The sequence below is a fragment of the Nymphaea colorata genome, chromosome 5 (genome assembly GCF_008831285.2).
Source record: "Nymphaea colorata isolate Beijing-Zhang1983 chromosome 5, ASM883128v2, whole genome shotgun sequence".
NCBI classification, from domain to species: Eukaryota; Viridiplantae; Streptophyta; class Magnoliopsida; order Nymphaeales; family Nymphaeaceae; genus Nymphaea; species Nymphaea colorata.
The window spans coordinates 4,346,776-4,369,802 of record NC_045142.1 but is presented as its reverse complement, the minus strand read 5'-3'; the positions used below and the strand labels follow the sequence as shown (position 1 = coordinate 4,369,802).

At 36.2% G+C, this 23,027-nt stretch overlaps 2 protein-coding genes across 3 annotated transcripts; both read left to right on the top strand.

Moving 5' to 3' along the window:
• Positions 1-4: 4 nt before the first annotated feature.
• On the top strand, positions 5-3,242 carry LOC116254567 (caffeoylshikimate esterase-like). 2 transcript variants are annotated; one of them, XM_031630037.2, is made up of 9 exons: positions 9-208; positions 313-345; positions 441-534; positions 630-662; positions 769-915; positions 1,012-1,142; positions 1,897-2,034; positions 2,182-2,280; positions 2,651-3,242. In XM_031630037.2, exons 1-9 carry the CDS (start codon positions 206-208, stop codon positions 2,924-2,926), a joined length of 954 nt encoding a protein of 317 aa, XP_031485897.1. In that variant the 5' UTR covers positions 9-205; the 3' UTR covers positions 2,927-3,242. The 2 variants fall into 2 exon arrangements, with proteins under 2 accessions (XP_031485896.1, XP_031485897.1); XM_031630036.2 differs by lacking the exon at positions 2,182-2,280 and having other exon boundaries at positions 5-208.
• A 7,977-nt stretch (positions 3,243-11,219) lies between these two features.
• On the top strand, positions 11,220-16,123 carry LOC116254566 (caffeoylshikimate esterase-like). Its single transcript, XM_031630034.2, has 9 exons — positions 11,220-11,375; positions 11,494-11,526; positions 11,629-11,722; positions 11,814-11,846; positions 12,384-12,530; positions 12,615-12,745; positions 13,572-13,709; positions 13,816-13,914; positions 15,515-16,123. The coding sequence occupies exons 1-9, from the start codon at positions 11,373-11,375 to the stop codon at positions 15,845-15,847; spliced, it is 1,011 nt and encodes a 336-aa protein (XP_031485894.1). The 5' UTR covers positions 11,220-11,372; the 3' UTR covers positions 15,848-16,123.
• The last annotated feature ends 6,904 nt before the right edge of the window (positions 16,124-23,027 follow it).

Sequence of the window (23,027 nt, the reverse complement as noted above, 5' to 3'; positions counted from 1 at the left end):
GACGAAGGCTGTGCCTGAAGAAACGAAAGGCCTAAATTTGCAGCCGAAAAGCTGAAGAACTTTGGAACCGGAAGAGAAGAAGAGGCAGATTCTTTAAGACTTTGGACTTATACATAAGAGTCACTTGGTCTCTGCCTCTCTGTCCCTCTGTTTTGGAGTTGTTTTAATTCTTAGAGAAGAGAGCAAACTATTTTCCATCATTCAAATGGTGAGATTTTTGTGTCTGAATCAATTCTTCGGAACACCCATCTTCAAATTTCCTCAGACTATATTCTTGGTTAATTTGGTTGATCTTTTCTCGTTCTTCTGCAGGCAGAAAATACAGAGCAGGTGCAGTACGAAGAGGCAAGGCTACCAATGTTTCTTTTCTTTCCGTTTCACGTTTATTCCGAACATTATTTTGACATAAAAATCGCATAATTTCATAATTTTCATGACAGGAATTCATCATCAGTCGACGTGGATTGAAGCTCTTCACCTGCAGATGGTTGCCTAGAAACCAGGAACCAAAATCATTGGTCTTTCTTTGCCATGGTGATTCTTTTATCACCATTCAAATTACAGCTTCATCCCCTCCAATTTGGTGTTCAACTCCATCATTTTTTTTTTCTGCCTTGAATTCTATGCAGGGTACGCTTTGGGATGTGAAACTTCCATGAACGGTAACGATCTGTTTGATTCCTCTTCCCGTTCTTTCATACTACAGACAGAGCTGAGCTCATGTAGACAAAAATACTTAAGATTATAACCTTTTGATGCATAATTCAGGTATTGGAATAAGACTAGCAGAAGCAGGAATGGCGGCTTATGGAATCGATTATGAAGGCCATGGAAGATCCTCAGGCCTAAGAGGATACATTCCCAACTTTGATGAAGTTGTTGGTGATTGCTGGGAATTTTACACTAGCATAATCGGTAAGCAGAGGGTGAAAACAGTATTGTATTCAGTTCAACTGATCAGTCTTATGACTGAGTTTAATGGGTTTCTCGGGATCTCTTGGTTGTGGGCAGAGAGGATGGAGAACAAGAACAAGATGAGGTTTCTGCTGGGGGAATCCATGGGTGGTGCAGTAGCGCTTCTGCTGCACAAGAAGCAGCCTTCTTTTTGGGATGGTGCAGTTTTGGTCGCACCCATGTGCAAGGTCCACCTTCATGGGTTCATCTTTTTATTTATCCTTATTGTATAAATAAACTCTGACGGTCTGTTTTGCAACAGTATCAGTATGTTATTATTTCACTAATTTGCACTAAAGATTGGAATAGATTCATGAAATACATAAAAAGTATTCTATATTGAATCTGCTTCATTTTTTACAAGAGATATATAAAAGAATAGCATGTTGTTATTGTTGCTAGGAAGTCTCCCATGTCCGTTCGGGCCCAAACATAAAACCTTTTTTAGCAGTGTGCCTTATGGGGCAGTTTGGCATGAAAAATATTATAAGAGTGTTCCATGAATCTTCTCAAAATAGTCAAACATATTGATGGACTATTTGTATAAGTATTTTAAAAAGTTTCCAATACTTGTGATAGATTCATGAAACACTGACAACTATTGCCAGACGGCCCGTCCTAAAACTGTCTTTGGAAATCATTTTAAATAAACTTTCATCGTCTTTCTCTTCTCTATTGAAAAGTTTCTGCCGGTTTAGATGATTATTCTAAAACTGTGTTAGTAATCTGATTTTAGCATCAAAAATCAATCTTAAAGACTCTATTGTTTGATTATTAAATTCAGATTTCTAACATGGTTTTGGCACCAGACTCGTGTGTGTGTATATATATATATATATATTAGGGATGTTGACATAAAATTATTTATGTTTAACTTTAAGATCTTCGTGTCTATTTATCAATCTGGTAATTAATGTGGTGATATTGATACTGATTGCCCAGATAGCCGATGAGATCAAGCCAAGTCCTCTGGTAATCAGTATTCTATCCAAATTGTGCAGGATCATCCCTACCTGGAAGATAATCCCCACCAAGGATCTCATGGACGTCGCTATAAAAGTACCAAGCAAAAGAGAGGAGGTAAATGGCAGACAGTTGCTTATTATTTTTATATCTATTTTCAAATAAATAATTAGCAAAATTTCATGAATTTTTGCGGGGATATTACTAAAGCTAGTGCTCACAAAAGCATGAACATTGATTTTGTTTTCTTTTTTTTTTTTTCAGTTTCTTTCTGATCCTTATTGTTATAAGGGGAATACCCGTTTGAAGACTGGTTATGAACTGCTCAGGGTTAGTACGGCACTAGAGAAGAGCCTCCATGAGGTACTCTCTCTCTCTCTCTCTCTCTCTCTCTCTCTCTCACACACACACATATATATATTAGAAATTGGTAGGTACATGACTTGTAAGGATTCATCTTTGGCTGTTGATCTTTCTAAGATCGAAAAAAAATCAAGAAAAAAAGTTGTTAATTAATGCTGGGCGACTAAACTATCCTATCTTTTTTCTCTTTGATTTTCTTTCAGCCTTTCATCTTCAAAAGATCAACAGTTAAAGATGATTTCTTACGGGTCATGCACTTAAAGCAATATACCTACCAATTCCTCTCCTTTTCACACGCACACACACACACACATATATATATATATATATAAAAGAGGTTTTCATGTGTCTCATTTTCATCTGTTGTTAGGTGATACTTCCCTTCCTGATCTTACATGGTGAGGAAGACAGAGTGACCGATCCCAAGGTCAGCAAGCTCCTATACGAGTCTGCGTCAAGCACGGATAAAACTTTCAAGCTCTACTCCGGCATGTGGCACGCTCTGATCTCCGGCGAGACGCCGGAGAACATTGAACTCGTCTTCACGGACATCGTCAACTGGCTGGACAAGCAAATCTCTCAAGGAAACTCAAGGATGGAAAGCGAGATCAAGGCCGAGCAAGATGACCAGATCCCGGCAAGCTAGACTCGAGCTTGGCCCTTGTTTCTTAGCGGCGCATGAGTCGGTCAAAAGGAAACAGGGCTTGGAAAAAATGATGTGCTAGTGGGGGGGGACTCATTTCTCTAGATTTGGTTTTGTTTCTATAGATAATATACAGTATCAACCCTCTCCAATACCAAATAGAAGAAACCAAATAGTTTTGGCACAATTCATAGTAAATGTGCTTCACCTAGAAAGAGGACATCTTAGATGCAATGGATTCACATATGGGATCAGTTGAACATAGTGAAATAATTGTTTACAAGCTTATTACATCTAGTTTTCATGTGGATCACAAGCACATGATCATAGTTTTGGATCTTACACTGTTACAAAGAACAAAAGTTGTTCCACAGTTTGACTTAAAGGCCTTTAGGATAGGCCATGATCAATTCTTCAATGGTTGTGTTTGTTTCACCGCTGATATGAGTTCCATGGCAGTTTGAGATCAACAGGATCTCAAATCGGTGAATTCTAGGTCACAGTCTCCCCTCAACTGACCTGAAATCCATAATTTTTTGCATGCAACATGGATTTAAGATCCATGCTACTAAGTTCCTCTGTTTGTTTAAACTTGAGGATCTTACAACAAGCACCTTTTCATGCAGCCTGAGATATGAGGCTATCAAACACTAATTAAATGCATTATTTACATTTCTGTTTACAAAATTAAATAAATAAATAAATAAAATTAACGTAATTATAATAAACCTTAAACTATATAAAAAAATGCTCAAAGACGCACATGACACACTTGAATTGGCCAATAGATCAAATCCTGACTTTGTCTTCAATCTTGGCTTGTAAACATGAACGGTTAATGTACGAACTTGTAAACTCATTTTGATTTGGATCACTGCGATGAACATGTATGGGCTACAAATTTATTCTGCATGAAATTTGTATATTATGCATCTATATATTGTTTATAGAACAAGTGACTGACAATAATATCCGGCCAGCTTGATTAATGGTTTACAGCATCAAGCGGAGATTTATTTTTTAGAAAAGGTAGATGATGATTAGTATTTTGAATTTTAAAAAGTATTTTCCATGTGACACTTTGTGATTCTCGATCAGAAACCTCATATTTAATTTATATAGTTCTCAAATTGACAGATGGTTAATAACTAAAAACTTAGTCAACTCATAAACTTTTGCCAAAAGGACCATTAACCTTTGTTGTAATATAAACCATCACTAACTCTCCTGTAATGACTTTTTTTAGTGACAAACCTTTTATTTTTAGTCATCTAAAAACATCCACTATAATATATATATATATATATATATATATTTATATTGCTGTCAGATGTTGCTAGAAGACAAAACGTTTAGGAATATGCAAATGACGCACTAACAACATTTTATAGTATAAGGATGATTTATAGTGCTTTTAGCAACAGTTTACGATGCATTTAACTACAACTTATATAAATATTTAACCATCCGGCAACATCTGATAGCTGTCACAATATATATATATATATATATATATATATATATTGTCTAGATTTGTCTTGAATTGTAAACCAATACGGCACTCAACTTGCACATCAATGTCAACGTTTATCATAAACCACGCTTTTAATGGAGAAAGAAGCAAAAGTAACACAAACCATGCATCTAGGGCAAGATATGAGCTGATCATGACAGCCAACCACACATTCAAGTAGCTATTGATTGTAGTAGTTTTCAATGGCCTTTTTCTTCTAATAAAGTTCTTATAGTTCTTTTCATATTGAATTAAGTAAGATGATCACCATGGCATGCAACATCTGCCAAACATTTGTGTGGTTGATCTTCATAAGCAACTGGATTTGAGGTCAGATCTTATTGGGCAAAAATTTTTATGCAAAGGCATCCCCTGAATGTTGTTCATCTTTTAGATCAAGACTCCCAAATGTCCGGATGGATAACATTGATAATGGCTGTTTATTTTAAAAATGATGCTCAAAACCAGATGCATAATTTTAATTCTAATCCCTTCATACAGATGCATATTGTTTCATTATCAAACGTAGCACGGTGGACTCTGATAATCCATTTATGGGTAGATTTTTTTTTTCCTTTTTATTGAACTAGGGTTTAATGCACAAAATAATAAAAAAATATGGTGCTATTTTCAGTATACCAAACAATGTAATTATAAATATTCTGATAAGTTGTTCACCATAATGCAGTATATTATATATTTTATTTGCTTCCGGGTTATTGTCCGCAGTATTCATGATAAATACGACTGAAAGTCAATCCATTTATTAACTGGTCCACCATGTCAAATTGCAGGCATTTTTTCATTATTTTGCATGCCTGCTTTCATATATCCACATAGAATTTTTCGATGGGCCATGCAAATTAATTTTGTGATAACCTTTTTCTTTAAAAAAAAAAATAGCTGACAAACTATTTTTTAGGTAGGGTAAGAATCTTGGTCATGCTCATTATTTAACCTGATATATCTATAGAGCACGTTTGATAAGAAAAATACTATGTTCTTGGAACACATGTTCTTATAACAAATGATTTGAAAATACCATGGTTTTGTATCAAGAAGTATGATGTGGTCGTGAATATTATATTTGAATCCATGCCACATAATAAGAACCTCATGTTCTCAAAACACACGTTGGAGAAAGAACATGTACAGTGTTGTTCTTTAAGCTTAAAGATCTTGACAACTTCTCCAATATAGTAAAACTGTTTCAAGGGGTATAGTGTCGCTGGTTGGACTGGTAGAATAGTGAAAAACCGGACGTCAATTTGATTCCTACGACTGCTACTTTCCTAAACCACAAACAGTGAGCATGCAGCGCTTAGTTGACAGGTATCGCGCTTCCTACCGAGGTCCCAAAGCAGCGCCAGACCCTAGAAGCAAGGGGAAAGGGTGAGCGGCTTCAATGTCTTGAGGATATCCCACCAGAGTAAATTTGAAGCTGCCAAGTACATCTTGACCGGGTTAAAGAGCCCAGACAATCTTAGATGGGACAACTTATATCAAGTGGGCCTGGCTTGATCGGCTAAAGACTGTCTTGATTTCGGTTAGCTAGGCCGACACTTTTTTGGACTACAGTTTGACCTAACAGACTGACTTTGACCTGACAGACTAATTAGGGCAGTCAACGGTTTTGTTTAGCTTTTATTTTTCCCTTTGCAGTAGCAAAGTTATTGTGGAATATCAGATCCATAATTTCACCGTTGGTTATTTCTTGGTTCTTTGTAGATTAGGTTGGGTATATATTAGCTTCATAATTTGCTACAAATTGGATATAGGGGTAGTAGATGTAGTTGAGTGAAAAGAATGAGTATTTCATCTTACTGTCCAACAATAGGGCAGGCTGAACCACGGATTTGTCGATGATCTCAATTAATCTATGGACCTAAGTTAGACGGCAGAAAGGGTTTACGAATCGTAACATGCAAGAATTACAAATTTACAAACAAGTTTATACATCTTTTTCAAACAGCGAATTTAGTCTTGTTAGAAACTAATGGTTTGAAATCAAAAGGTCCTAAGATCTTAGATCACCTTGGCTGTCACATCCAATGGTTTGCAATCAAATGTGACCTTTACCTAGGGGAAGTCAAGTAGAGAATTAGAGGGTATTTGGTAGCATGAATGCGGCATATTTTGGAACAACGTTTCATGTGGGGTCGTTTGGCAACAGTAACATATCAAAAACGTTTCATGTGGGGTCGTTTGGCAACAGTAACATATCATTATTGTCCTCTGAATATGTTCCAATGTCAACAGTAACATATCATTTCATGAATCTGCTCCATTTTCATTGAATAATGACAGTGTATTACTATAACATTTTCATCGATCGCCTTGGCCGTCACGTCCAAAAAAAAAAAAAGGACACCTTCGTTAAGCACTATGTTCCAAAACATGGAGTATTCCTGTTAATGAAAAGCCCCCACTTCCATGCAACTTTGCATCTGTTCAAGCGATGATTGGTATCTCTTCGATCTTATGTTCAAATTCAGTTTCATGTTTAGACCGTGATCTAAAAACTCATAACCTCTTGCTTGATAAATTATAAGGATCAAAATTAAAAGAACAACTAGCGAGATATAAAACAGAACATCCGAAAAAGAAGAAGCTAACAATTGGAAATTTTTTTGTTGCGGATTATGTGGCTTTTCATAGTCTTCTCATCTTCCACAACTTTGCATGAGCCATGGGATGCTTCTCTTCTCATCTTTTGCAGTTTCATGCTTTCTTCTCGATCACTATGCTTTTTTGGAAGTTAGGATATTACATCTATGCTTTCACTGGTAATATCTAAAGAGCCTAAATAATATAGCCAATTTAAGTTACTTAGAAGGGCAAATAACAGTACAGTACACGTCCAACTATTTAATCAAGTAATCTATCTTCTCTCTCTCTCTCTTTCTTTCTCTCTTATTTGAAAATGTCACATGAACAAGCGCATATAAACTTGTTATCATGTCAAAATGGCCTTGTAAAGTTGAATTGATCTCTCTTTTTGTGTAATTGGAAAACTAGAAAAAGATTATGCATGCATATTGCATGTCCCGTTTTACGCTTAACTATTGAAAACTATTTTTTATGGATCACATGTTATAATATTTCATAAATATGTTCCATGTTTTTTTGGTAGATGCATGAGACAGTAACAGTGCATTATTGTTGCCAAACAGTCTCTAGTCCACCTTCTAGTCTAGTTAAATGTTCTTTTGGGTGAGCTTGCCGACCCCGGCACAAATGTCGCTTTGTAATTCGGTATTAATCACTTGGTAGATAGGTTGGCCCCCACGTAGAAATAATTGGCGAGAGAGACACGTGACTTTCCTTCGTTGGTGCCATGTGTCCGAGTTTTAGATGGGCCACGCTCGCTTTCCGGTCCGGCCAAGCACCAGTGGACAAGTGGGCATGGATTTTCATATATGTGAACTAACTCAAACAAGGTGTGTCAGGGGAGGTCCATTGTGTCGAAGTAGTAAACCATGCGTTTGTGGCAGAAATAAAAATCTTGGATATTTTTTTACATATTAGGAGTTACTTTGTGGCCTTAATTGTCCCACATGCCCAAGGATCAAACTGGAAGAAATATTCGTTCTCTAGGGCCTTCATTTATATTGGCTCAGACTTCAAATGTGTTTGATATCAAATGCAAAGTTTTATCATCTCCCTTGTAGATGTATAATTAATCCTTCGACACCCAATTCTCATAAGGGAGTTGGGGAAAATAATCACATGAGAAATTGGAAAAAGAATTAGAATTTGTCAAGTTTTTCTTTTAAAAACAAATGAAAAGAATATATTCATGTTTGAATGTTAAATGGGCAGGCTTGTTTTGATTCATTTACTTTGTGATTCTTCTCTAATTTTGATACAAATATAATGTATGCATGTGATTAGGGATATAAAAAGATTGGATTCTATTTTTTATGCTCCTTTGCCATACCCAATTTATCAGCGTTTTATATATTTGGGTTTAAATTTGGATTCAAATATGAACGAAGAAAAGCTTATACCATATATGAATCTGAGTTTTTAAATTCACAATTCAAATCACATCTGAATCTGATTTTTTTTTTTCACATTCAAATCTGAATCTGACTTTTAAACACGCAACCCAATTCCAACCACATTGTGTTATATTAAGAACAGAATTTGAAAATGATATATAGATGCTAGGTGTAAGATATTTATCTGAAGCTAAATCCAGATCTGAATTCAAATGGATATTTAATTTAAAATCGAATCTGAATTTAATTTGATGCCACTGCTTTTAACCGGACTTTAATTAGAAAATCCATTTCTGACTATTTTGAATCAGTTACTTCATATATCTAGTTTAAATCGATCTATTGATATCCCTGCACATAATCACTAAAATCTGCTTCTGGGACTCGTTTCATTCGCTGCTCCAATTCACAGGCAATTTTGGTTAATGGGTAGTAATTCAACATTTCATATATATATATATATATATATATATATATATATATATATATATATATAGAGAGAGAGAGAGAGAGAGAGAGAGAGTCCATTATTTCAAAGTAATAATGGAAAACTAAATAATAGCTGCCCAGCAGCCCCAAGAAAGCTCCGCTGGTGCTCCAATTTGGTTCGGTAACAAGTTTGGTTTAGAAGTTTACGGGCATTTGAAGATTGTTGTTGTTGTCGTTCTTTTATTTGCAATTCATAAAGAGATTTCTATAATTTCTTCGGCAGAAGATAGGTAGGTTTCTCTCCATTGATATTCTGTTCCTTCTCTTTCATGAATGAACCATTTTTGTCAATTATGTCATTTAATATCTAGGTCGGTCAGCTTAACCCCATTAAATATTGTACATAAAAGAGGAAAAATACAGTTGACGGCAAGTAAATGCTAAGATCTACCTGCAACACGATAATCCCGGAACAACCGTAAAAAGGAGTAGGTGAAGAAGTTATTTGCGGTGGAGATTTGGAGTAGGTGAAGTGCAAGAGTTAGTAAGATTAGCACTAGAAACTAAGCAAATCTAGAGAGATCCAATAAGACTGGGGCTCGATATATGTTTCAGGTTTTTTAATGCAAACTCGAGTCCAAAATTCAAATAAATGGTGAGGTTTTTTCGGGTATAATATGGTGAGTTTGAAAAAAAAAACAGAAAAAGGTAAATTTTTAAAATTTTAAAAAACTAAAAATATGAGAAAATAAAATAAGTGAGAAACTGATAACACAACATCAAAAGATAAGTAGATTTGTAACAAATAAAAAATAGAAAATGAAAAGAAAATGTTTCACATTAAATGAAAAAGTGAAAAAAAAACTGAAAAAAAACACGTTTTTTCTGTTTTAACGTTTTTTTAGTTTAAAATGGTCTTAATTTATCGCCTTTTCGTGTTTTTTTCGAAAAAATGTGTTTTCTGTGACTGTGGTTATACGTAAAAGTTCGGTCGTCAGTTTCATTTTCGTAGGCTTTACTCATCTAAATTGCATATGGTAAACGCACGATACTTTAGTTGACGGGTGTTCCGCTCTTTACTTAAGTTCCACAACAACCCAGTTCTAATTAAAATATATCTGATCAAATGGGAGACGGTAAACAGTGGATCTGAGTCGAACCCAAACCATTTACATCCCTTGAAATGTGAGGTAGGCCATGGTTGTCAGTCAACTAATCCATCTAAAAAGGGAAAAACTTTTCCTTCTAGATGATTTAGTGCATGAAAAGTACTTTTGTAGAGGGAAAAAAATTTCCAATAGGTGCAAACACAGATGAGGTAAAATATGGAGTAGAGAGGTCGTTTTCAAAGTTTGTTGGAAGCAAGAACTTAGCAGCAATGTGGATATGTGATCTGCAATGCTCGACTTTATAAAATCCATTCACTTGGAGCATCCCATTCAAGTGGGCCGGCAGGAATTAATGAGGGCTGGAAATTCAAGATCTGGGTTTTTGAAGTTTCCAATAATCTTAAATCGTGATCTTGGATCTGACTGGGGGTGATACACTTTGGAGAGAAATTTGCTTCGAAATTTTTATTTACTTTCCTTTTGCATTTCAGTCTGTTTCCTTGATGCAGGTGGATTAGATGCTAAGAGGTTCTACAATTTTATTTTTATATATATCCATTCCCTTTGAAACCTCTATAAAAGAGTGTGTGTGAAATGATTTTTGTTATCTAGAGTCACTAAACCATCTAATCAAGGTTGTCTATTTAAAAAAGATGAATGATTAAGAGAAATACAATTAAAATGTTCATCATCTTTTTTTTCAATGTTTTTCTCTTAACTGCCTGTTATGATAGATCAATGATCTTATCTAGATGCCTCGATAACTTTGAAATGACAAAGTCACCAACATATAACTATCATATCAAATTTTGATAGGAATCATCTAAGCTATCAACTGCAAAGAAAATGAGCAAATTAAAAATATAAAAGTCAAATTGCTTTTCAAGACTTAAAATACCCTTCATCTTGTGATGAGATAGAGAAAAAGAAGGAAACTGATTAGTTATCTTAAACGAAATCTATTATGTAAATTATTGAAAAAAAACAATTTTGACTTTTATATTTGCATCAAAATGTCTACCATTTGTTCTCATTGGAATTGATGACCTAGATGTTTCCCATAAGTGTCTGAATTTTTAGCTTAGTTGAGCAACAATATATATATATATATATATATATATATATATATATATATATATATAACTCACGGATAGGTACTTTCTTAACCGTCCTTATACTCCTTATTCAGTTCTCCGCACGCGTTGTCACAACTAAAAACAGGAAAGTAGCGTCATTTCAAAATTGGTAAGCCATACTTGCAGTAAGGGCAACTACTTAAGGGCATCTTCTGATCTTCTACTTATATCATCCTCCTCTCCCTGCTCTCCTTCCCTCTCCCTCTCCCTCTCCAGCCTTCCTGTTACGGCGACAAAACCAGCATTCCCCATATTCTAATGGTAATATTTCAGGTCCCCATGAATCCTTGAAACTCCCATTTCAGTTTAAGAGTTGCGTTTCCCTTTAATGGTCTTCTTCCAAGATCTCAATTCAAGACTTCTTTCTGTTTCTCTGCAGGCAGATACGACGGAGAACGTAAGATACGAAGAGGCAAGCTTTCTCAAGAAAACAGAACTCTCAATTGCTTTCATCGACTCTTGCTTTCTTTTTTCAACTGAATTTTGACTCCTTGAACGCAACCTCCATCGTCAGGAATGCATCATCAACCGGCGAGGGCTGAAGCTCTTCACCTGCAGATGGCTGCCCAGAAACCAGGAGCCCAGAGGCCTCGTCTTTCTCTGCCATGGTGATCCCCTCCTCTGTTTTGTCTCTCCTCTTCGGCTTCAAATTTGACAGAATTGCTTCTCATTCTCTTATGTTGATCTCAAACACTACAGGTTATGCTATGGAATGCAGCATCTCCATGAAAGGTAACGTGCTCTCTGGTTTTCTCTGTTCTGTTTTATGAAAAAATTTTGGCACGCACGCAGTCTATACACACACGCAAACAAGCGCATAAGCATGCACGCACGCATATATTTATGCTACTATTTGCGTATGTGTGTACATAAGAGGAAGCGGAAGCAGGTGAATATTGCATTCATTAAATTTTTTTTTATTCACTATATTAGTCCCCTGTTTCCCAGTCATGAAGGTACTTGCGTCACGCAACTGGACTAAAAATTTTGATGAGCTAAATAACGGATACTTATATATATATGACTACAAATTAAAAGTAGTATGAACTTTATTGATGGTTTGAGTGTTTTTAGCAATGATTCATAGAACCATCTGGCAACATTGGCTTTTGCTTTTTAAAAAGTTGAAGAAATGATGCAATTGGCTTTTTAAAAAGTTAAAGAGACGATGCAGTTCTACCACTCACAGGCACAGGCACGTATGTATATGTATGTATGTATATAGAAAGAAATGTAGAGTAAGTTTTTGCATATTGGTATGTAATGTAGGTACTGCAATAAGGTTAGCAGAAGCAGGGCTGGCGGTGTATGGAATAGACTATGAGGGCCATGGAAAATCATCAGGCTTGCAGGGATTGGTCTCTAGTTTTGATCAAGTTGTTGGTGATTGTTGTGATTTCTTCGCGACCGTCGCCGGTAAGCAACACCGTAAATCGATTAATCTCGACTGATCTGCGTGACTGAGTTTTAATCAGTTTTCCGGCGCCATGGCTTTGGCAGAGAGGAAGGAGAACAAGGAGAAGAAGAGGTTCCTGTTGGGCGAGTCCATGGGTGGTGCAGTCGCCCTTCTTGTGCACAAGAGGCAGCCTTCGTTTTGGGATGGTGCAATTCTGGTTGCACCCATGTGCAAGGTATAATCGCTGCATAAATGGAAGTCACATTCTTCCAAACTTTTACTTTGTTTGTGATAGTAGTTATTGCACCCAAAATGTAGGTGGTCATGGTCCCGGCCGGTGACGGCAATAGTGACGGTGGCGGTGGTGATGGCAGCCACCTTTAAGGGTTTGCCAACTCTATTGCCGAGTGGGTGGCTGAAACCCTTTTTTCTTTGCTTTGTCCCTGGGTCCAGAGCAGTTTTGAAATCTACATGAACTTATGATCACACCTTTCAACTCGAGAGTAGCACCAGTATGGGTGGAGCCAATGGAGGCAGACAGGAGCCATGGCCCATCTCCCATTCAAATATTCAAAAACACAAATTCTACATGTAATTAAAAAAAAAAGAGCATTTTATCTATATAAAAATTTTGAAAAAAAAATATATTTCGACTTTCAAATTATAATTTGACCCCACTAATGAAAAATTCCTACCTCCCCTCTTGAACGCCAAACACCGTTTTGTAGTTTGTGAGAGTAGCACTAGAGTGTGACAATGATCACGGGGATTTAGAACTCAAACCCTTTTTTCTTGAGTCACCTTGCCGCCCGGTTGTGCTACACCTTTCGAGACTAAAATTAAAATTTGACCCCACTAATGAAAAATTCATACCTCCCCTCTTGAACGCCAAACACCGTTTTGTAGTTTGTGAGAGTAGCGCCAGAGTGTGACAATGATCACGGGGATTTAGAACTCAAACCCTTTTTTCATGAGTCACCTTACCGCGCCCGGTTGTGCTACACCTTTCGGGACTATATTAATTGATTTTAGTAATCTGATGGGATTGTTTACATGTCCAGATAGCCGACGACATGAAGCCGAATGCTTTGTTAATCAGCATTTCCGCGAAGCTATGCAAGATCATCCCTACATGGAAGATTGTCCCCACTAAGAACATCATAAATGTAGCAATAAAAGAGCCAAAGAGAAGAGAAGAGGTGGATGAAATGGAACCCCTTTTCGTGAATTGAATTTGAGTTATTTCTTAGGAGAACTTAGGCTTGCAGATGAAACGGATTCTTATGAAGATTTCCTTAGTTGCAGGTTCGTTCCAATCGATATTGTTACAAGGGAAGGCCTCGGTTAAAGACTGGGCATGAGCTCTTGAAGATTAGCTTGCAAATAGAGAAGAGTCTCCATGAGGTAAAATCCTTTATACAACTCAAGTGTTCTTACATATACACGATTATCACCTGCCTGCCAAGTTTATATGTGAATATTACCTGATAAAGTTATCAACAAAGTTCAAAGTGGTTGCCCTTTAGATTCTTATAAAATCGGTTCTCTATGTCAATGAATCGCATGCTTCTTTTTTTTTTAATTCTATAGCGCTGGACATGTAGAATTCGCGTATATAGTTGGATTTCAAGAAGGTGACTCATCTAAATTATGATTTTTCAAACAAGCAAGCTCAGACTAAACATAAAACGATCATAAACCTCACATATACATCAGATTTTCATGGTTATTTAGTTTCATCCATATGATTAAATACCACAAAACGTGTTTGGAGACAATCTAAGCGTACATATAGGGGCGCATATGAGCCAGAAAAGTCTCTTTTCTCTCTCTCTCTCTCTCTCTCTCTCCCCCCCCCCCACCTCACTCACACACACACACACACACACACACACATATATATATATATATATATATATATATATATATATATATATATATAATCTTCAAATATAATTTGTTACTGTATTTTTTTTTTCAAATTTGTTGTTGGAATAACTCCATAATTTAGAAATTGCGGTAGGAATATCTTGTTGACCACATTAACTGCAAGGATTGACTTGCATTGATTTATCTTATCTCTTCATAGATAAATACAGATGACGCACTTATTTTTACAATGTTGACTCCATAATGCTTGGACAACTGTGCTAGCAAAGCTACCAGCTTGTTTTCTGCTATATAAATATAAGGGAAATTCAAGCACTTTCCTACATTATGCACCACATATTTTTTTTTTTTTATTGTCATTGTTATTGTTGTATATCCTTGACTTTTCTTGTCGCAATCGATTTTGGTCGTCCTTGTTGGCATTGGATATAGAATATAAATAAATTTTTCAGTTTAAATTTTCAAAAAAAAAAAAATGCTTGCATCTCTTTATATCAAATAGTGTTCCATCAATTCCTTCTCCAAAACCACTCCATTGTTGAACTTAGTCAAGCCCCACCAACCCCAACAGTTAATAAATTCAGTCAAAATGGTGCGACGATGAGCTATAAGACCTAGACACGTAGGCCCAGTGGCGGAGCCAGAAATTTCTAGCTAATTAAGGGGCACTAATAGTTTAAATTTTTAAACTTTCAGGAGCTCCTTTAATGGAATAAGTAAAAGTTACCGAGGTATCAACATACAAATAAGGCAACTTTGAACCCAGATCTATGTCATGCCACTAGACCAAGCCTGACCCGAGCTCGAGCCAGTCCTATAAGAACTGAGCTGCACCCACATCGAGAAGTATGTTGGTTACCTGACCCAGCCCGACCTGGCCTAGTTCGTAAATGTTGATGCATAACTAGAAACTAAAATATTTAATTTTTTCTCGGCCATCAAGCACGCACCAACACACATACACACACATACCTCTTTCACTCCCCTTCCACCTGGGTGTTTCTTTTCTCTCTCAAGCTGCTTGCTACATTTAAGAGCTCAAACTGCAAGTTGGTTTAGTTTCCATGTACTGCCTTATGACAAGAATACGTTCACCTTGTTTGGGTATGCTTAGGTATCACTGCCCTTCTTGGTAGTACATGGTCAGGAGGACCAAGTAACTGACCCTTCAGTCAGCAAGCTCCTATATGAGTCTGCATCAAGCACAGACAAGACCCTAAGGCTTTATCCCGGGATGTGGCATGCACTGACCTCCGGCGAGCCACCGGAAAACATTGGGCTCGTCTTCTCCGACATAATCAACTGGTTGGACCAGCAAATCGCACAAGGAAACTCAAGGCTAGACAGTGATCACCACAAGACGGACTACGGTGACCCGGACTCGAGCCTACTGGTACCGAGGTTGACCTTGTCGCTTGCCGGCTCACTCAGTCTAAAAGGGAGATGACCATGCAAACATTGTATATAACTAATAATATGGGACTCAACTTAGAGTGTAGTTATAGTTTCTTGCCTTAGGCATACAACATTTGTTTCCTGTTGTACCTGCTTGTGCCCTGTTTCTCCACATCACATTAGTGCCAAGGTGTCTAAAAGGCACCAAATCAAGTAAGCGCCTAATAAGATGAAGAAATGAACCAAAGGGAGTAAATTTATGTCAATTCTAAACAACCATAGCTGTATAAACCAAATGGAGTAATGATGTGGGCCACATATTACCTCATTGATGTTACTTGTGCATGGTCTACATTATTGAATGGCACTTAAGTTGGATTTGTTTGTGCACTTGATATGGAAAAGATGTCTCCACAGTGGGAAAATATGCATAGAAAGTTGCTTCAATATCATAAAGCTGTCCTATAAGATTGGATTGCTTCATAGTGGTCTTTGCAGTACTTTGTCGGATTTGCTTGGATCTTTTGAAGCAACCACACATTGGAAAAGCTCCAAAACTTAAGCCCTGCCTTGTCCATTTTCATCCCACAAGGGCCCTGGCCCTACCTCAAAAAGAAAAAATTAAAATCATTTTTCAAAAGTTTCATATAGGAGAAGTAAATTTTTAAAAAAAATTACTTCTCCTATATGAAACTTCTGAAAAATAATATTTCTGTCCATGTCAAAATTTAGAAACTTTAATTCAGCCCTTCTCATGAAAAATTTCTGGCTCTACCCCTATCCTGATCTTTCTGCCATCGTAAAATTTTGTCCGAGTAGAACATGTAATTCTTTAGTTGTGAGAAGAAAGTTAGATGGTCGCCATCAGTATTTATTGAGATGACCACGTAGAACGTGAACTTCATTTTTCTTTTCCTTTTTTCCGCTCTCTTTCTTCTTTCCATAAAGAAAGCATCCGATTATGATCCAGACCTTTCTTGGGCATTTTGATGCTCCATGCCAACATCATTTCTGCTTGAATGTTTACTTAAAATCATCAACATATTGGTAGCAGTAGGTGCATCTCATTATCAGTCAATTAAGAGGACATGAAAGGTGCATCTGCCCAAGGATGAAAATGGAACAGACTTGGGACAGCTAAATAAGTTCGAGATCGGGTAGAAATCAGATTTTGCAGACAAAAGAATGACGCAAAGCTGGTACCAAATCAGACCCATCAATTTGTGACCCCATCGGCCGCATATTAATACAGAAGGACAATAAAAAAGGAAACGGGCAAGGGAGGAGCCAGGAATTTTTCTTAGGGAATAGGAGCCGAACTATATCCTCTAAAATGTTTACCGAAGGCGAACTATATTTTCCGAATATCACTTTTAAGGGGGTGGAATAAAAACTTTTATACAAGCCTACACCTAAATCCTCCACTGCATATGTCCCACTTGCTGGGCTTATAAACTTGATTAAAAAGTGTGGGCAGTGAGGTTGGAATTTTGTCCTGCCTCTTCCGATTTTCCAGCAGATATTGCTATGCTCTTAGGTCACTGAATTTCTAGGAATGTTTTAATAAAAGTCTAGATATGATCAGTTTTGACTCTGTCAAAGGAGAGAGACTATATATATATATATATATATATTAGTTTATACTTTTTTCTTTTCAGTTTTCTCTCAATCATTCATCTACTTTAGATAGACGGTATTGATTAGATGGTTGAATGACTCTAGATAGCTGGAGTATATATATATATATATATATATATATATATATATATATATATATATATATATATATATATATATATATATATATATATATATATATATATATATATGAAGGATTGAAAGAAAAGACCCAAGTTCAATCAAAATCACAAATCTGACCAGCCAAGATATGATCTGTGATTCAATGTGAGGTCAAGTGCATGGAGCAAGGAGATAGAAAGTGATATATTTAAGGAGGCAACAAAATTCCAGCAGCCTTTAAGAGTTGTGAAACATCCAAGCAGCTTTCATTTAGTTTTGGGCTCCAGAAATAATGAAAGTGTTTGGCTGTGAATATGCTGAAATTACACATTAAAAAAGGTTCCCTTTATTAGCAAAAAAAATGCTGGAAAGCTTTAAAAAGTCACCCAGTTTCATAGTAGGTGACTGCTTGTTTACTTTTGAAGGGACAGTACATCAGCTACAACTTTGTAGTTGTTAAACACTATTTAATATAAGAACTTTTAAATGTAAACTGCACTCAATATGTAATAAATTAAATTGTGTGTAAGATCTAATATGTAAATAAAATAAATTAGCTGAGTCTGTATGGGCAACTGCCTACACAACCCCGCAACTAGCTTTGCCACTATGAAAGGGTCGAACACATGAATATTTTATCCAACTTGAACATACATCATCCATAAGCTACCAGGTAAAAACTTAACAACTACTGGTGGTGGATAGGGTTCGGCTGCATCGGGCTGGGCTGGCCCAACCGGATATGAAGTCAGGCCCATGCTAGGCCGCGGCCTGCAGTCCCCACCCAGCTCGACTACCTGCAACTCGGTCCCGAGACAAGGCTCCACCCATCTTGATTAGAATAAAAATATATTTTTAATACAATACTATATGAATATAATTAATAATAACAAAAGATATATGATGATATATATGTATATATTTTAAAAATAATATTAAAAATGAGTTATCACTGGCCAGAGATTCAACTTTAGAGGCTCAGCTGAGTCAAGCCGATGGTACCCAGCCCGATGCCCACCCCCACAATGTGGAGAGGCCTGAATCTAAATCACATCCCAAACCAATTCCATGACACTTTTACAAAAGCATATTTTGAATATTTTCCTTTTGTGCCAATAAAGGTGTCCCTTCTCTGCCTGGCATCAGCGGCATCTCCTTCAGTAGCATTTTTTTTTCCGTCGCAAACATAAAGTTCCTAAATTAATCTCATGTTCAAGAATAGATAAAAAAAGGTTAGTATGGGTGTGTGTGTGCCTGTGTGTGTGTGTATTAAGGATTTATCAGAAATGTTGTCACATATGCAATTTCATGTCTAAAAACTTAGAAAGTGGTATAAATTTGTCTTTTTGACATGTAATGGAATTTTTGCAAGCCTGAAGAAGTTAGGACAGTTGATTAATGGAAGAATTTAACTATAAACTTGAAACGTAGGTTTTCAAACATGGTGACCACATTTGATGTAGTCCGAATCTTGTTGAAGGAGCTTCAAACCAGCAAAACTTATAAGTAAAAATTTCAAAAATTTTACCAGTAAAAATTATTAGAAAATATATATGCCTTTGTCTAAGTCATATGCGATTATGCGTACTTCAATAAGGTACTTAAATAAGGTCTCTGCACCACTGCCACCCCCACCCAAGTATTCAAAGTGGATACTTAGGCATACTTGAGTACTTTTTATATCGAAACTGATCCAAAATTACCTAGGCCTGTTATTGATTGATGACGAAAACCAGGTTATTGATGAAGTTGCTAGAAACTAATTTCAGCTGAACATTGAGGACAATAAAATAACAATTGAATAAATACAATATCTATTATGCACAATCAGTGGTGGAGTTAGAAAATTTTTTTGGAAGGACACTGATTCAAAGGTTTTCATACCTAAAAGGACACTTACATATATGACAAAGTAAATATTAAACGATTTTAATGTAAAAATGGAAGAAAATTGGGAAGCTGGTGTGGGCAACTGCCCACACCAGCCTATGAAAACTAGAGGACATAGCACAATTTGCTTGCTTTTTCTACTGATCCTGGGTTATAGCAGGACTAGTTTAATGCTTAAACTTGAAAAAATAAGAAGGCTAGGAACTTCCATAATCTTTGATTCCATTCATTTGCTACTACCAAATCTACGTAAAAGGCATAATTAAAGCTATTGAAAATCAGGGTGCAATTAGATAGACTTTTTAAATATCGATATGCAGAATATGATTTATACATATTACTCTAGAATCCAGTTTTGAGAAAGGAGAAAAAAAAAAAAGACAAGAAGCATCAACCGCAAATTCATCTTAGGCTCGGACAAGGGTATTTTCGTCATTTTACATAAAATTATTTATTTGATTCCACTTTTTTTTTCTTATAGACGAACGTCTTATGGTTTATCATTGAGGGCATGATTGTCATTACAAACTCTCGAACACACTGTCTTGTGTTAGGGGTCTAACATGTACAACCTGCTATACTCCCTTTTGAGACTGTTTGGCAAGAAGAATATCTTAATTTAAAAAATACCAAAATAGAAACATGACGCTTTTAAAAAATGTGTTATAACAACATGTATTTCTAAGAATATTATATTGAGTAGGAGACTTTGCACAATTGTACACAACCATGGGATTTGATCCGTGGCTTCATGCATTACAGCCAAGGCACCACCCACCTACAACACCTCCCATGGATATGCAAGTCTAAAACACGAGAAATTTGTTATTTTTATGGTCCATAGTTGGACTCTACCCAACCGATCATAAGATCACATGCAATGCAACTAGTTGAGCTGCATGCATTATATATGACAAATAATGGAACTGACAGCACTTTCTTTCATTGAGGCAGTGGCGGCAGGGCCGGAGATAGGTGGGGTCTCTATCGGACGTGTGTCTCACTGAAGTAGCCCCACGAGACTCAGGTCACTGTCCCATGGGCTTAGGTGAACTTGGTTGTTAACAATATACTTAATGCCCCATAGAAAAGTTTGATGGCTCCGCCCCGGCGTGGCGGAGATACACGGCGGCTGGTGTAGGCCACTACCCATACCATCCCATTCAAAAATTTCATTGGAAAATCTCAAAGTGACATTGTGATGAATTAAAAATTACATATGACGCCCACGTCAAGCTTGGGCTAGTGACTTGAGTGTCCCTCAATCAAAAAAATTTTTGATATGTCCCCTGTTGTGGGGGGATACTTCAGTAAAAGCTATGTCGCGCCATAGTGCAGGGTGCACAGATGCGGGTGCGAGTGCCGGAATGGAACATCTCAAAAAATTCAAGTGCGACGATGCAGCGATGGTATTTTATTATTATTATTATTTTTTAATTTATTATATATATATCAAAATGATCATATTATTACAATTTAGTTATTAATGTATATAACATACTTAAATAATTGTATTGCATAGGAAAATATCAAAACAACATATATTATATAAATAATTTAGTAATATGACATTTTAACTGGGCTCAGGCTCAGGTGTGAGTCGAAGCCACACCCATGTCTGGTGCGCACCCGACTCGATGCGGACTCCGATGCAGCAGTAAAATAGAAGAGTCTGGTGACTTAGAGTAAAAGGGAAAGTTCTCATTGGTATGAAAGAGGTTTTTCACCATCTCTTAGGTGTGTTTGATGAAATAAGAAAAAGTTTTAAGTGAAAGACATTTTTTGGGTGTTTGCACTAAGTGAGGGAAGGGAAGAAAAGCAGTTGGGACAGTCCAATAGAACAGGGTACGCTTGTTTTGGACACGCTTCATTGTAAGCCTCGCCTTAACTTGGCTGATTGGAATTGGATAAATTGATGCAAGGGTCTCATGTGTTGTTATTTTTTCGTCATTATTTTCTAGTTGCGTGATGATATTTTTTTTGTCGATTTATAACTTGTTTAAACTAAATCATTAAACTGATTGGAAAATTCACTAAATGGGTGATAAGATTTATGCTCATACAAAAACTAGTTACAAATATGAGCCAAAGAATGGCGAAATTTATGAAAATATTTAGACCAGACTACAGAGGTCATTCAGATTGGGTATGGGACCAAAATATTAGAAAAAAAAATTACATCTGTTTAATAAAATTGACATATATATATATATATATATATATATATATAAGCGAAAACACATCTTACTTCAATCGCGTAGCCATCTTGGGGATGAGAATAGTGCGGGAGAACTGCTTCATCTCAACGAATCTTAGCTAATGGAGGAGTAAGCCAATTTCAAGGACTAGAGATGTTAATGAATCAGATTCCGATCAGATATTCGACCAAATTGCTTTAAATTTAAAAGCTAGGTTAGGATTCAGGTCTGAATTTAAAAGTGAGATCCAAATTTTGAATTTAAATTCAGATTTGTATATGGTATTTGACATTTTTTTTCATTCGCATTCAAATCATAATTTGAATCCAAACATGTGAATACCAGATAAAATTAGGAGTATAGTAAAGGGTACATCCAATTCGAATTGGATCCATTGACATCAAGAAAGGTTGACAGTGTGGCCGATTGCACCTGTCATGACCTTAGTTCTTGTACATGGTCCTCTCTCTATCTCTCTCTCACTTGGATCGAAATTTATCAAACCAAATCTAATTCCCACATAGGCAAGATCTGTGTTATCCTTGTATTTAGGATGCCAATGTATCAGATTTGGATCCTGACAGAACCATTTCGGGAAAATTAGATATGAAAAAGAAATTAATATCTGATTAAGAAATCAAATCAAATCGGGTTCAATTTTAGAAATGACCAACAACTGAATATAGATTGGGATATTCGTAAATATCCAATCGAATTCAGATCCACATTTGGACTGGATTCAGTTTAGAATAAATATATACAAGAAAGAATAGTTTCTTACAGGTCTTGAAACTAAGGATCGCCAAGGGTTGCACACTTCACCGATGCCACTTTATATATATTGCTAAAAGCATCATAAATCTGTGCTAAAAACACAATGAACTGTTAATGTGTCATATATTGTTGCTAATGTCCATGTGACAGTTGCTTTTTAATGACAGGTTTTAAATTTTTAACCATCCGGCAACATGTAGCACATAACATCTTAAAACTCTTAATATATATAAAGATATCACGTTCCTATATGAATCCAAAGGACTAGGGATGTTAATGAATCTGATTCCATTCATATATGTGACCTAATTACTTTAAAAAGTTGGATATGGGAAAAATTTTGATTATCCAATTAGCAAATTGGAACGAGTTTGAATTTTAGATATGGATTACTCCTAATATATATATATATATATATATATATATATATATATATATATATATATATCTCACACACACACTTGGATATGGATTTATCAAACCAAATCTAGATCCCACATAAGCAAGATCTGTCTTTTCCTTGTACTTTGGATGCCAATGAATCGGATTCAGATCCTGACCGAACCATTCAGGAAAAGTTAGAGATGGAAAAAAATTTAATATCTGATTAATAAATCAAATTGAATCGAA

Coding starts and splice junctions, on each gene's coding strand:
- LOC116254567 (XM_031630037.2), top strand. Junction 2,035..2,181: donor TACCAAGCAAAAGAGAGGAG/GTAAATGGCAGA, acceptor TTTTTTTTTCAG/TTTCTTTCTGATCCTTATTG. Junction 2,281..2,650: donor TAGAGAAGAGCCTCCATGAG/GTACTCTCTCTC, acceptor ATCTGTTGTTAG/GTGATACTTCCCTTCCTGAT.
- LOC116254566 (XM_031630034.2), top strand. Junction 12,531..12,614: donor TTTCTTCGCGACCGTCGCCG/GTAAGCAACACC, acceptor TGGCTTTGGCAG/AGAGGAAGGAGAACAAGGAG. Junction 13,710..13,815: donor AGCCAAAGAGAAGAGAAGAG/GTGGATGAAATG, acceptor CCTTAGTTGCAG/GTTCGTTCCAATCGATATTG.